Here is a 13,563-nt window from a genome sequence, read left to right on the forward strand (position 1 = left end):
TTTACAAACATGATTACGTTAAAGGGAGGTCATGAGGGTGGGTCTGAATCTAATCCAGCTAATGTCCCTAAAAGCAGTCACTTGGACACACAGGGCATGTGGACACACTGAGACACAGAATCAGAGAAACAGCGAGGAAAGCTATGAGCCCGGAAGACAGACCTCAGAGGAAGCTTAGCCATAGGACCAGGATTGTGGTGTAGCAGGTTAGGCCAGCATCCCCTAGGGGTACTGGTTCCAGGCCTGGCTGATCTACATCTCATCCAGCTCCCTGCTAATGTGCCTTAGGAAGGCATTGGAAGATAGCCCAAATACTGGAGCCCCAGCCACCCACATAGGAGACCTAGATGAAGCCCCTGGCATCTGGCTTCAGCCTTGGCCCAGCCCCCTCAGTGGCTTTTGTGGCCATTTATGAATAGAAGATAGCCACACCTTGATGTGGGACTTCTAGTCTGTGGAACTGTGAGAGGATACATTTCTGCTGTTTAAGCTGCCAAATCCAGTTCCCTGTTGGTGGCCTGGCAAAGCAATAGAGGATGGCCCAAAGCCTTGGGACCCAGAACCCACATAATGAGACTCCTGGCTATTAGCTTTGAATCAGCTCAGCTCTGGCCATTGCGGCCGTTCGGTGAGTGAACCAGCAGATGGAAGATCTTTGTCTCTCCTTCTTTCTGTAAATCTGATCTGCATTTCCAATAAAAAGAAATAAATCTGAAAACAAAAAAAAAACACTATTTCTTTTTAAAAAGGGAGATCCTGTAGTTTAATTTTTTCCTATAGTGCCAATGGTTGCTTTTTGCTTTGTTTTGTTTCACAGTTATTATGCTACGAATCCAAGGAAAAGGGACCCCACCAGCTGTGGCTCTCTTCCAGTGCTTCTGACCAAGTGGGCTGCTGTGGGCGCAGCAGGCTGGTGCTTCAGGGAAAACCGGGTGCTTTTCTTGCTGCCATCTTCTCTCTCGTTTTCCTTCACTCAGTTCATGAAGCTATCTTGGATCTTAGTGTGTTTAACATGTACAAGAGGCATATTGATTTTCTCAGTGAGAATCTTGTGCTTAATGTTGCTCATAAGACTGCCCACAGCATGCTGGCTCACGGCTCAGACTCTGCCAATTTGGTCATGGTGACATTCCCCTTTTATTTTTAAGATTTTTTTTGTTTCTCATTTATCTGTAGGGTGGAGTCATGGAGAGAAAGAGAGGGAATGACAGAGAGAAAGGTCTTCCATCTACTGGTTCACAAGTAGCCGCAATGGCCAGGGCAGAGACAATCCAAAGCCGGGAGCCAGGAGCTTCTTCCAGATAGGTGCAGGAGTCCAAGCAATGGACCATTTCTGCTGCCTTCCTGGTACATTAGCAGTTAGCTAGACGGAAAGTAGAACAGTGGGGATTTGAACCAGTGCCTCTATTGGATGCCAGTATTTCATGTAGCAGTTTAGGCTGCTTGGAACAGTGGGGATTTGAACCAGTGTCTCGATGGGATGCCGGTGTTTCTTGCTGCAGTTTTGGCTGCTCTACCACAGCTTTGCCAGTGCAGTATTCTTTGAGCAGTGCCCATTCCAGGATGTGTACACTGTCAGATCTCATGTAGACGCTAGTTACACAGCCAAGCCAGCAGCTCCAGAGAACGTGTATCAGGTGCTTTTGCTCTTCTTTGTGCTCATCATCCTGGTGAGTCACTGGAAGACGGAGGCTTCTTGTGAAAGCAAACAGTGTTGAATGTGAATCTTTCCTCTAGCTAGTCCTTTGTGGTGTGGTGCTCTCTCCCAGCGCTAGGGGGAGGCCGAGAGCACAACTTCAGTTGGCCAGGCGTCCCATCACCAGAGGCAGCAAAACCAGCTCTCTGGTGTGCTGTGTTGCTGAGCTGAGATGCGCAGCTCATGCACAAATGCTGCTTCTTCTTCTTTATTTATGATACTTTCAATTTGTGATGGGATGCGTGGGCTATAACTTCATCCCAAGTCAATAAATATCTCTGTATTATTTCCCTCTACTATCATCAAATTTTGAAATATTCCAAAAAACAAAAAACAAAAAACAAAAACCCAGAAGATTGAAAGAATTGTTTAATGAACAGCTTTGGTCTCCCCACCTAGAGTAACAACTTTTAGAGATTTATTTATTTATTTGAAAGAATTGCAGAGAAGCAGAAACAGAGATCTTTCATGCCTTGGTTCACTCCCCAAATAACTGCACTGGCCAGGGCTGGGCGGGCTGAAGCCGGGAGGCCGGAGCTTCTGCCAGGTCTCCCACGCAAGTGCAGGTGGCCAAGGCATTTGTCACATCCTCTGCTGCTTTTCCAGGCACATTAGTGGGGAACCAGATCGGAAATGAAGCAGCTGGGACTTGAACCGGCGCCTATATGGGATGCTGACACTGCAGAGACTTAGCCTCCCAAGCCATGGTGCAGGCACAGATGCACATCTGCTTCCTCTGGGATTTCGCCTCTTCCCCACCATGATGTGTGTGATTGGGGATGCTTTTGTATACCCATTGGAAAACAAATTCAGGCCTTCTAAAATATTTCAAGACGCATCCCTAAGAATAGCAATCTTCTCCTAGAAAAACATTAAGTTTGACGATTATCTTCTGAGTCCCCGAGGGCCCTGGGTCCTTGTTATTGATTTTGCCGCCCAAGTGACATGCTTACAGGTAGATCATCACCAGCAGGCAGCAGGTGCCAGGCTGTTGCCTCCAGCTGTTCCCTAGGGCCAGTCATCAAGCCACCACTGATTGGGAGGCCAGACTACCAGGATCCAGGCTACCCTGACACAAACAATCCAGCCATCTTGCTGTTTTCTGTTTTGAGTTTTATTCTTTCAAATAGGACACTCACAGGGTTTTCCTTTTCTTTTTTAGACTTTTTTATTGGAAAGTTAGATATACAGAGAGGAGGAGAGTCAGAGAGGCAGACCTTCCGTCCACTGATTCATTCCCCAAGCAGCTGCAATGGCTGGAACTGCACTGATCCAAGCCAGGAGCCAGGAACCTCCTCCGGGACTCCCACGCGGGTGCAGGGTCTCGAGTCCTTGGGCCATTCTCTACTGCTTTATCAGGCAATAAGCAGGGAGGTGGAAGAGAAGCAGGACCACTGGGACTAGAACCGGCACCCACATGGGATGCTAGTGCGTATAGGGCAAAGACTTTAGCCACTAGGCTAGTGCACTGGGCTACTCACAAGGCTTTAAAGCATGCATAGGGCAAAGTGCTCTCCAGGCCTGTATCTCAGCTCCTCTGTTCTCCCTGCAAGAAAATTATTCAGGCCGCTCACATGGCTAAGTTGCACGATTGCCCATGTGTTGACAAGCACATCTGTGTATAGAAATGTTGCCCTTTCATTTCAGAAAGAGTAGCACATCACACACTGTTCTGCTTCTGGTTCCACTTGTATTTAAAAATAAGTAACTAATTGGGGCCAGTACGGTGGTACAGCACACTAATCCTCTACCCTGTGGCGCCAGCATCCAATATGGGTCCCAGTCTGTGTGCCGGTAGTTACACATCTCATCTAGCTCCCTGCCTGTGGCCTGGGAAAGCAGTAGTGGACAGCCCAAAACCTTGGGTCCCTGTAGGAGACCTAGAAGAGACTCCTGGCTCCCATCTTCCAACCAGCTCAGATTCCCATGTAGAACCAGGCAGATTCCTAATGACCCACACAACAGTGTCATAATGCAGCATGGGTTCTGTATTGGCACATGTTCACTCCCCAAGTGGCTGCAATAGCCAAAGCTGAGCCAATCCGAAGCCAGGAGCTTCTTCTGGATCTCCCACATGGGTGCAGGGTCCCAGGGCCTTGGACTATCCTTCACCACTCTCCCAGGCCACAAGCAGGTAACTGGATGAAAAGTGGAATAACCAGAACATGAATCAGTGCCCATATGGGATCCTGGCACATTCAAGAGGGGATTTAGCCACTAGGCTATTGCACCGAGACTGATGGTCTCAGTTTTGAAACCCACACGTTTCCACATGCTGGTCTAGGCTTACACCTGCTGACACAGAGGCATGGTTAATATTGCCCTACCTGATGATTTTTTTTCAAAAGATTTATTCACTTTATTACAGTTAGATACACAGAGAGGAGGAGAGACAGAGAGGAAGATCTTCCGTCCGATGATTCACTCCCCAAGTGAGCCGCAACGGGCCGGTACGCTCCGATCCGAATCCGGGAACCTGGAACCTCCTCCAGGCCTCCCACGTGGGTGCAGGGTCCCAAAGCTTTGGGCCGTCCTCGACTGCTTTCCCAGGCCACAAGTAGGGAGCTGGATGGGAAGTGGAGCTGCCGGGATTAGAACCGGCGCCCATATGGGATCCCGGGGCTTTCAAGGCGAGGACTTTAGCCACTAGGCCACGCCGCCGGGCCCTACCTGATGATTTTTTTTTAAAGATGTATTTATTTGTATTTGAATGGAAGATTTTTTTACAGAGAGAGAAGAAGATAGAGAGGTTTTCCAATCAGCTGCCTCACTCCCCAAATGTTTGCAATGGCCAAGGTTGAGCTGATCCCAAGCTGAGATTCAGGAACTTATTTCTGGCCTCCCACACAGGTGCAGGGTCCTGTGGACCATCGTCTAATGTTTTACCAGGCCGTTAGAGGCCATTAGCAGAGAACTGGATTAGAAGTAGAGCAGTTGCTGCCTGGTAGGGCACACATTAATGGGAAGCTGGAGTCAGGAACTAGATTGGGTATCAAATTCATGTGGACATGAACCAGCGCCCATATGGGATGCTGGTGCTTGGAGGTGAGGAGTTAACCATTTGAGTCATTGTGCTAGGCCCATGAACAAATCATTTTTCCAGAGAGAATACATGAATGAGCAATATGCTTACAAAAAGACATGCAAGGACCTGGAATGGTAGACTAGTAGCTGAAGTCCTTGCCTTGCACATGCAGAGGTCCCACATGGACACTGGTTCATGTCCCAGCTGCCCCACTTCCCTTCCAGATCCCTGGAAAAGCATCAGCCTTGGGACTCTGCACCTGCAAGGGAGACACAGATGAAATTCCTGCCTCCTGGCTTCAGGTCGGCTCAGGTCTGGCCGTTGCGGCCACTTGGGGAATGAATCAGTGGATGAAAGATTGTCTTCTCTGTCTCTCCTTCTCTCTGTATATCTGACTTTCCAATAAAAAAAATCTTAAAACCAAAAGACATACAATATCATTAATCATTAGACACGTCTAAGTCAAACCTCAATATCAGTTCAAATCTTGAGTGACTAAAGGAAAGGGGAAAATTATACATGTTGATGGGAGGGCCTGGCATGATAGCCTAGAAGCCAAATCTTCACCTTGCATCTTCTGGGATCTCATATGGACACTGGCTCATATCCCCGCTGCTCCACTTCCCATCCAGCTCCCAGCCTATGGCCTGGGAAAACAGTAGAGGATGGCCTAGGACTTTGGGACCCTGTAGCCATGTGGGAAGAACTTACAGCTTGGAATATCTTTGTCTCTCCTTCTCTCTGTGTATCTGTCTTTCCAATAAAAAGAAATCTTAACCAAAGTTTACAAAAATCCCAAATGTGCAGCTTGGCCCTGGGCTAAGCTACAAGACCTGCCAGTGAGAGTTAAAGATGAAGAGCAGCCCAGGCCAGCCTAGGCTGCAGCATCCACAGGCAAGTGCCAACACTGACACCAGACCATGCCAGACTGGATCGAAACAACAGCCCACACACAAGATGCAGGGCTGGAAGCAGGCCTGGTAGGAGAACTTAGGAGACTCTCCTGATGGATCAGTGCTTCTACTGGTGAGCATGAGAGCTGGGTTTGGGTTGTACCAGGGGAGGCTAGACTGTGGAATCCATTGACGTGCGTGGGAACCAGAACACATGCAGGCCAGTTGGACTGGGCTACAGCACCCACTGGCAAGTGCTGAGACTGGCTGCTAGTCACGTCAGACTGGACTGCAATACCCCCTGACAAGTGCAAAATCGGGAGCTGGGAGAATGTCTGGGAGAGGAACCATAGGCACGCCCCTGCTGGGCCTGTGAATGTACTGAGGTGAACTTGGTCAGTCAGGCCCTTGAAGATTTTCTCAATCTCAGAACTATCAATACCATTCAAATAGCACTCTTGGGACATTCTTCCCCACATTGGGGTCTCTAAAGTGTCATAAAATGACTGTCTTCCTATTCCTGGGTGCTGATGTAGTCTGAAAGCAAGGAGTGGCCCCCTTGCCTTCCCCCACCATGGACACAAGAGGAAAGAGAAAAAAGACCGAAACATTTGTCCCACCCACCTTCCTCTATACCTCAACCTCCTCAGCCTAATTAGAGGCACACAAGGACAAGTATCCCTCTCAACTAAGTAAACAATACTAAAAATATAATCTAAAAGTTTTGAAAAGAAAATGCCCACAGAAAACATGCTCACACAAAAACTTTCTGAAAGATTTTTAAATTTTTTTATTTTGTAAAGATTTATTTTTATTGCTGGTTCTAATCCTGGCACCCACACCGCTTCCCATCCAGCTCCCTGCTTGTGGCCTGGGAAAGCAGTCGAGGACGGCCCAAAGCCTTGGGACCCTGCACCTGCATGGGAGACCTGGAAGAAGTTCCAGGTTCCCGGCTTCGGATCAGTGCAGCACTGGCCATTGCTGAATCATCAGACGGAAGATCTTCCTCTCTGTCTCTCTTCTCTATATATCCATCTTTCCAATAAAAATAAATAAATCTTAAAAAAAAAAAGTCAGGCTAGGGCTAAGCCATGTCCCCTCTCCCCACCAGCCCAAAGCAGCCAGGGTAGTGGAGGTTTTGATTCGCATGCCTAGCCCAAGCCAAGATGGTGCCTGCTGTTTTTAAGCCATCAGGCTGGACTGCACACCCCCTCCACGTCGTCGACCCCACCAGCCACAAGCAGCTCGTGGAGTGAGGGGTCCCGTTTGCATGCCCAGCCCTCCCAGCCTGGGCCAAAATGGTGCCAGCTGCTTTTAAGCAGTAAAGCTAGCTGTCCCCTCCGCCCCCCCTCACATTTTTCATGAGACAGATTTAGAGGCACAGGCATTCCTCCCGTTCCCTCATCCTTCCTTGTCTCTTCCCTTTATTATTTTTCCTGAATTGTTACAGTAGCATAATCATTCACATCATAGTAGCAAGCTTAGCTTTCCCATTAAAAAAAAATATTTATTTGATTTATATTGGAAAGACTTTCCCGGGTACCTTAGGAGGGAGCTAGACTGGGAGCAGTGCAGCAGGGGCTTCCACCTGCACTCACATAGGATGCTGGCATTGCAGGTGGAAGCCCTACCCACTGCACAAGACCTAGGGGGAATGGGATGCCCTGTCTTTTGTGGTTTATTTTATTTTAAGATTTTTTTTTAAAGTCTTTTGTTTCCCCAAGGAGACCCAGTTTCACTCAAATATGCTGAGAACTATATTTATTTTTTTAAATTATTTTTTAATAATCTTACTTAGTTGATTAGGGAACAAAGTGTCAAGGGCTACAGGGTGAAAGTGGGTAATACCATTGTTTCCACAACAATATCATTTTACCCTGTATCTGGGGTCAGGGAAAAAAACAAAGGGAAAAGCCTCACCCAACCTCCCACCCATCCCAGATCCCCAACGGGAGGCGCGCTCTGAGGGTCCTGCTCATACAGTTTTGACAGTTCATCAGTTCTGGATTGCTGCCAATCTCTCAGTTCCAATTGCAATGAACCCTATTCAGAATCCACTGGCTGACTGTCTCTTCATGGTTGGGGTTCTAAAATCAGAAGTTCAGTTGGAGGGATCTCCAAAGAAACTTTATCTGAGATGATCCCAGGCCTGGTTCTTGCGCGAGTTTGCTAGTAGAGTCCGACACCGTCCGTCACACCAGTCAGCTTATGCTCATGCTGGTCGTTGGGATTGCTGGGTTAGTTCTGAAAACTATATTTAAATAAATGAAAATAAAAGGAAAAAAAAAAAAAGAAACAAGAGGGGAGCTTCCGGTTCTCTCAAACCAGAGTCCAGTAAACTCTGCCGACACTGCAATCTCCTCTGGGCTACAATGCTGGCTTCTGCAGTATACGCTTTCTCAACCTTTAGGGACATGAAGATTTTTTTTTTCCTCTTCTAACAAAAATCTCACAGCTTCCTGGTGCTGCAGGCGCAGCAGGCGTTCCACACAGCCGAATGTGTGGTCCTGTTTTCGAAATTCTTTAAGAATGCCACCAACAAAGAAATCTCACAGCCATAAAGCCATCACTGTTCTCTGAGTTTGTAATAGTAACCCTGCAGCGTAGGACCGGGATTCCCGGGTGCTGAACGATGAGTTTTCTGATTTCTCTCCCATGGCACTCCACTCTCCCTCCAACAGAAGCAGGGAGCTTTAACAACCCAGATGAACCAACACTCATGACCCGATTGGATTCACCCCACGTCTCCCTTCTTTTATCCCCTAGAAAACACAGAAACTTGGGTTCATCTGATTGTCAGCTGTGGGGGAGAAGGGGTGAGGGTAACAGAAGCCAGAGTGCTCACACATTAATTGGGAATGGCTACGTTTCATACAAGGTGTCACCTGAGTGGTTGAGTTCACACCTTAACCACTCAGCTGGGGTCTTCTAAAGTGGACATACAGGGGGTTTTGTGGGGTGTCAGTTATGGAGGCCCCAGTTATGGATGCTGGAGGAGTATCCTGCAAATGGAACCATGCCTAGCAGTTTGCTACTCAATCATCAAGAACTGGGCTCCTTGACCATCAGGGTTGCTCCGGAGGCCCCCCTGCCAAAAAACAACAACAACAGATTAGAATAGATAGACAGAGAACAAGAAGGAAAGCTTAGAACCAGGAGGAAACGGTCAGCGTGGACTCACACATACCTTACTAGGAAGGACACAAAGATTAGCTACTCCTCACTAAGGTATTGAAGATTTCTCTGCACACCCCTCCTAAAACTGTTCTACACCTCAACTGTTGACATATGTCTTGTTAGAGTTATAAACCAGTTTAGACTATCCTAAAATCTGCCAAGTTCAGCAAAATTATGCTTCAACACTAAAAAACGGCTAAATACTAAAATGAAAATAGACACGGGACAGCTCAATAGTACCCTACAGCCATTTTAAGGTGTATAGAAACTGGTTGTATATAAACTAAAATTGGGGCCCGGCGGCGTGGGCTAGCGGCTTAAAGTCCTCGCTCTGAACACCCAGGATCCCATATGGGCGCCAGTTCTAATCCTGGGCAGCTCCACTTCCCATCCAGCTCCCTGCTTGTGGCCTGGGAAAGCAGTTGAGGACGGCCCAAAGTCTTGGGACCCTGCACCCGTGTGGGAGACCTGGAAGAGGTTCCAGGTTCCTGACTTCGGATCGGCACAGCACCGGCCATTGCGGTTCACTTGGGGAGTGAATAATAGGATGGAAGCTCTTCCTCTCTGTCTCTCTTCCTCTATATATATCCGCCTTTCCAAAAAAAAAAAATAATAAATCTTTAAAAAAAATAAATAAACTAAAATTGAAATGTCAATGAAGTAGTCACAGGATGTGGTTAAGAACTTGCATTTTTTTTTAACATATTGGTTACTCCGAGATCAGACGAGATCGGGTGCGTTCAGGGTGATATGACCGTAGACGACATATTGGTTACTCAATACCATGTCAAATAATTCCATAATGTTGTAAATGGTTGTTGATTAACATTTTAATTGATTGGGGTGATATTCTGCCAGCTCTGCCTACAGACCAGAGATGGTCTCCCCAAGAAACCGTTGAATTTATCTGGACAATAAGATGCTGGAGTCTATGCTGGTATATGCTTGCAATGAAAGAATCTTGACTGAATTTGAACTGTAATACTGCAACAATGTGGAGGAATCCACCATAGGGGAAGGGTACGGGGAGGGGTTGGGGGAATCCCAGAGCTTATGAAATTGTGTCACGTAATGCAATGTGATTAATAAAAAAAATAAATAAAATAAAAAATTCAAAAAAAAAGAACTGGGGTCCATGCTGATGTTCCAGCGGGTTGTTCCAGGACTAAAACACCACCTGCTACGCTGGCATCCCATTTTGGAGTGCTGTTTGAGTCCTAGCTGCTCTACTTCTGATCCAGCTCCCTGCAGAGAATGGCCCTGGAACTTTGGTCCTTGCACCCATGTGAGGGGACCAGATGGAGCATTGGGCTTCTGGCTTTTTCCTGGTCTAGACCTGGCTATTGTGGACATATAGGGAGCATTAGGGGAGTGAACAAGCAGATGATGGAAGATCAGAAGATTATCCCAACCCCTCCCCCCCATCTCTTTCTTCCTTCCCTTCCTTCTTTTTTTCTTCCTTCATCCCGGGTCCCCAGTGTGGAACATGCTCTGAGAATTCTACTCAAGTGGTTTCAATCATTTAATTGCTCTGAAATGCTGATCCAAGGATGAAGAAATCCTTCCAAGGTTCATTGGCTGACATAATCCATCTTAGAATCCCACTTTGGCCAGATATTTGCTGCCAATTCTTGACTGGGGTAGTTGACCAATTGGTTCTGCCCTCCTTCCTCTATTATGGTGCCAGATGTCTTCTGCAGGCTCCAATGGACTGTGCCATAGCCTTCATGTGCATCCGGGTATGCCATCCATTGCTGCATCTTAGCCACTGAGGAGGACCAGCTCTGACACATGCACTCCGTGGTCAGACCATGCAAACTGCAATTCTCTTCATGGTTGGGGTTCTGATTCCAGCGGTTCAGTTGGGGTGATCCCCAGAGAAACCTCATCTGAGGTGGCCTCAGACCTGACTCTTGTGTGTGCTTGCTATTATGGGGTCTGGCTCTGTCTATCACCCATATCAGCCTTTGCACATACTGGTAGCTGCAACTGCTGGGTCGGTTCTGTCTCTAGCCCCATCTCTTACATAAAACAATGGATACTGTGGCCTACACCAACCCTGCTCAACACACTCGGCCTTCACATGCACCAGCAGGAGCTGCAGACTAGTCGGAACAACCCCCAGTGACCCCCACCAGGCCCACCACCAGTCCTGGTTCATTTGCTTGCTAGTATGTACAGCAGACTGGTCCAGTTGTCCCACATCCCATTCAGCTCTCCTACATGTCAATTAGCATTGAACCCTAGCTCAAGCCAATCAACACCACTATCCAGCCTTCATTCATGCTGGCGGCTGTCACCACCTGTCATGACAGGTCCACCCCAGTCCTGGTTCTCATGCCCACGATTGTATGTTGCAACCCATCAGAGAGATGTCCATAGTTTTCCTACTGGGCCCACTCCTACTCCCTGATCATGCACTCTCCAGATTGTTCTATAGTTTAACCTGACAGGATTTGCCGCCAGTTCTAGCGCTTGTGAGCTGATGCTGCAGCCAAGCTCAACAAGCCTGCACTTACCATCTCATGCATGCACCAGCGTGTACAGTGGGCCCAGCCTGGCTCTCCCCATCACCTAGTTCAAATGAGGCACATAGGTGTTGTAGCCCTGTCTCGCCTGTTCTGCCCCATTCCATTGTCACGCTTGCTGTTGAAGCACTGGCCCAGCTGGGGAACCCCTCCACAGTCCTCCTACTGGGCTCATTCCTCATCACCCGGATCCATGTGTTCTGGTGGGTGCTGTGCCCAGTTTGCATGCTCTGCTTCACTTTGGTTTTTGATGGTGGTTCCTGAAGCCTTGCCTAGTCCAGTCAGCTTCCAGTCCTAGCCCTAGTGTGAACTGGCGGGTGTTGCAGTCAACCCAGCCTGTCTAGCACTCCATCCTGGTTCTCAGATCTGCCAGTGGGTGTTATCAATCATCCCAGCCTGACCCGCCTTTGCACCTGACCTTTGCACATGTATGTTGGCAGGTACCATAACCTGGCCTAGTCTGGGCTGCTCCCTGACTTGCTTCTTGGGCTCACCTGCAGGTACTGGTCATAACAGAGGAGTTCCCCAACTTCTTCTGTTGGGTCTCTTCTGAATTGTAGATCTCGCACATACTGGTGGGTCCTTGGCCCAGGCTCTTGTCCACCTCTTGTTCTGGGAGGTACAGTAGCCTTGCCTAATTGGCCCACACTCTTCCTGGTTCTTCCTGTTTTGTGCTACAGTCTGGCCATACTCCGCTGCTTTCTCCACACACATTAGCAGGGAGCCCGATCAGAAGTGGAGCAGTCAAGAAATCAAGCCAGTACTCCTATCAGATACTGATATTGCAGGCACACCTGATGTGCCACAATGCCCGCCCCGCCATTTTGAGAAACATCTTGTGGTTAATTATCTGTCAGCTTTAACTGCTTATTATGATCCATAAAATGATAAATCCATAAAGTTGATGAATGCTCCACTAACACAATATCAAATGGAAATACCTGTAGTTTATGTACACGAGGCGGTGCCTGAAGACATCCTGAAGGGCATAGGTAAACAGCTTAGATTGTCACAGTGTGCACCTCCAGCATGATGACCTTCTGAAGAATTCTGTATGACCAGTTACCGGAGAGAGACTGGGTTACAGATAGCTCTGCATGACGTTTGCTGTGTGCTAACCTGCTCTTCATCTGTAAGAGAATATTTCCAAGGTACCTGTAGGAAGTGGGTGTTTTGCCCTCAGTGGCTTGGGCTGTCCCTTGGATGCCTACAGCACATAATGGAGTGCCTGAGATTAAATCTTGCCTCTGCTTCGCATATAGCTTCCTGCTGTTGTGCCTGGGAGGCAGCAGCTGATGGCCACAGTGGGTTTCAACGTCGAGACGGTGACTTACAAAAACGTCAAGTTCAACGTCTGGGATGTGGGAGGCCAGGACAAGATTCGGCCGCTGTGGCGGCATTACTACACTGGGACCCAGGGTCTGATCTTCGTGGTGGACTGCGCCGACCGTGACCGCATCGACGAGGCCTGCCAGGAGCTGCATCGCATTATCAATGACCGGGAGATGAGGGACGCCATCATCCTAATCTTCGCCAACAAGCAGGACCTGCCCGATGCCATGAAACCCCACGAGATCCAGGAGAAAGTGGGCCTGACCCGGATTCGGGACAGGAACTGGTATGTGCAGCTCTCGTGTGCCACCTCGGGGGACGGACCCTACGGGGGGCTCACATGGTTAACCTCTAACTACAAATCCTAAGGAGCGGTCTTCACCCAGTTCCCTGGAAGGAGAGAAATCAAAAACCCATTCATAGGATTATCGCCACCATCACCTCTTTCAATCGCCACTTTCTCTTCTTTGGAATGTGAACTCTGGAGTTACTGTTCTATGGTTTAGGGAGGGGGGTTGGGTGTTTTTTTTTTTTTCCTTTTTTCTGCTTTGCGTTAGGATGCTCTGATCTGACATTTGACATGCTCACAAAGTGCTAGATGCTCTTGTTGACTTCCAGCAAATGGGGTGGGGGAAATAGAGCAGTTCTTGGTAAAATCCTTTATAATAATGGTTTGATTTTTTTTTTTAAATTTCTAGAGAATCTTTTTTCCCCCCCAAAATGTATGCTGAAGCTGAAGCTGACGGCCCTAAAGGGCTCCCGGGTGCTCCAGAATCTACTCTCTCTCTCACACACACACACATGAATCTACTAACTGGAAGAATTTGCACAACAGCTCAAACATTTTTATATTAAGGAAAGCTTAGCTTGGGCACGGTTCAGTGGTTCAATTGGCTAGTCCACCCTTTTGCA

At 48.0% G+C, this 13,563-nt stretch overlaps 1 protein-coding gene across 1 annotated transcript; it reads left to right on the plus strand.

Moving 5' to 3' along the window:
• The first annotated feature begins 1,475 nt into the window (after positions 1 to 1,475).
• LOC101522314 (ADP-ribosylation factor 6-like) lies at positions 1,476 to 13,374 on the plus strand. The gene is made up of 2 exons (XM_004589327.2): positions 1,476 to 1,670; positions 12,582 to 13,374. Exons 1-2 carry the CDS (start codon positions 1,476 to 1,478, stop codon positions 13,017 to 13,019), a joined length of 633 nt encoding a protein of 210 aa, XP_004589384.2. The 3' UTR covers positions 13,020 to 13,374.
• The last annotated feature ends 189 nt before the right edge of the window (positions 13,375 to 13,563 follow it).

Source organism: Ochotona princeps, chromosome 5 (assembly GCF_030435755.1).
Source record: "Ochotona princeps isolate mOchPri1 chromosome 5, mOchPri1.hap1, whole genome shotgun sequence".
Classification (NCBI taxonomy): Eukaryota; Metazoa; Chordata; class Mammalia; order Lagomorpha; family Ochotonidae; genus Ochotona; species Ochotona princeps.

What these genes read in the sequence shown, in the direction of transcription:
- LOC101522314 (XM_004589327.2), top strand. Translation starts at nt 1,476, where the DNA reads ATGGGATGCCGGTGTTTCTTGCTGCAGTTTTGGCTGCTCTACCACAGC. An exon ending in TCTTTGTGCTCATCATCCTG is followed by an intron (nt 1,671 to 12,581) that starts GTGAGTCACTGG and finishes CTTCGCATATAG; the next exon opens with CTTCCTGCTGTTGTGCCTGG.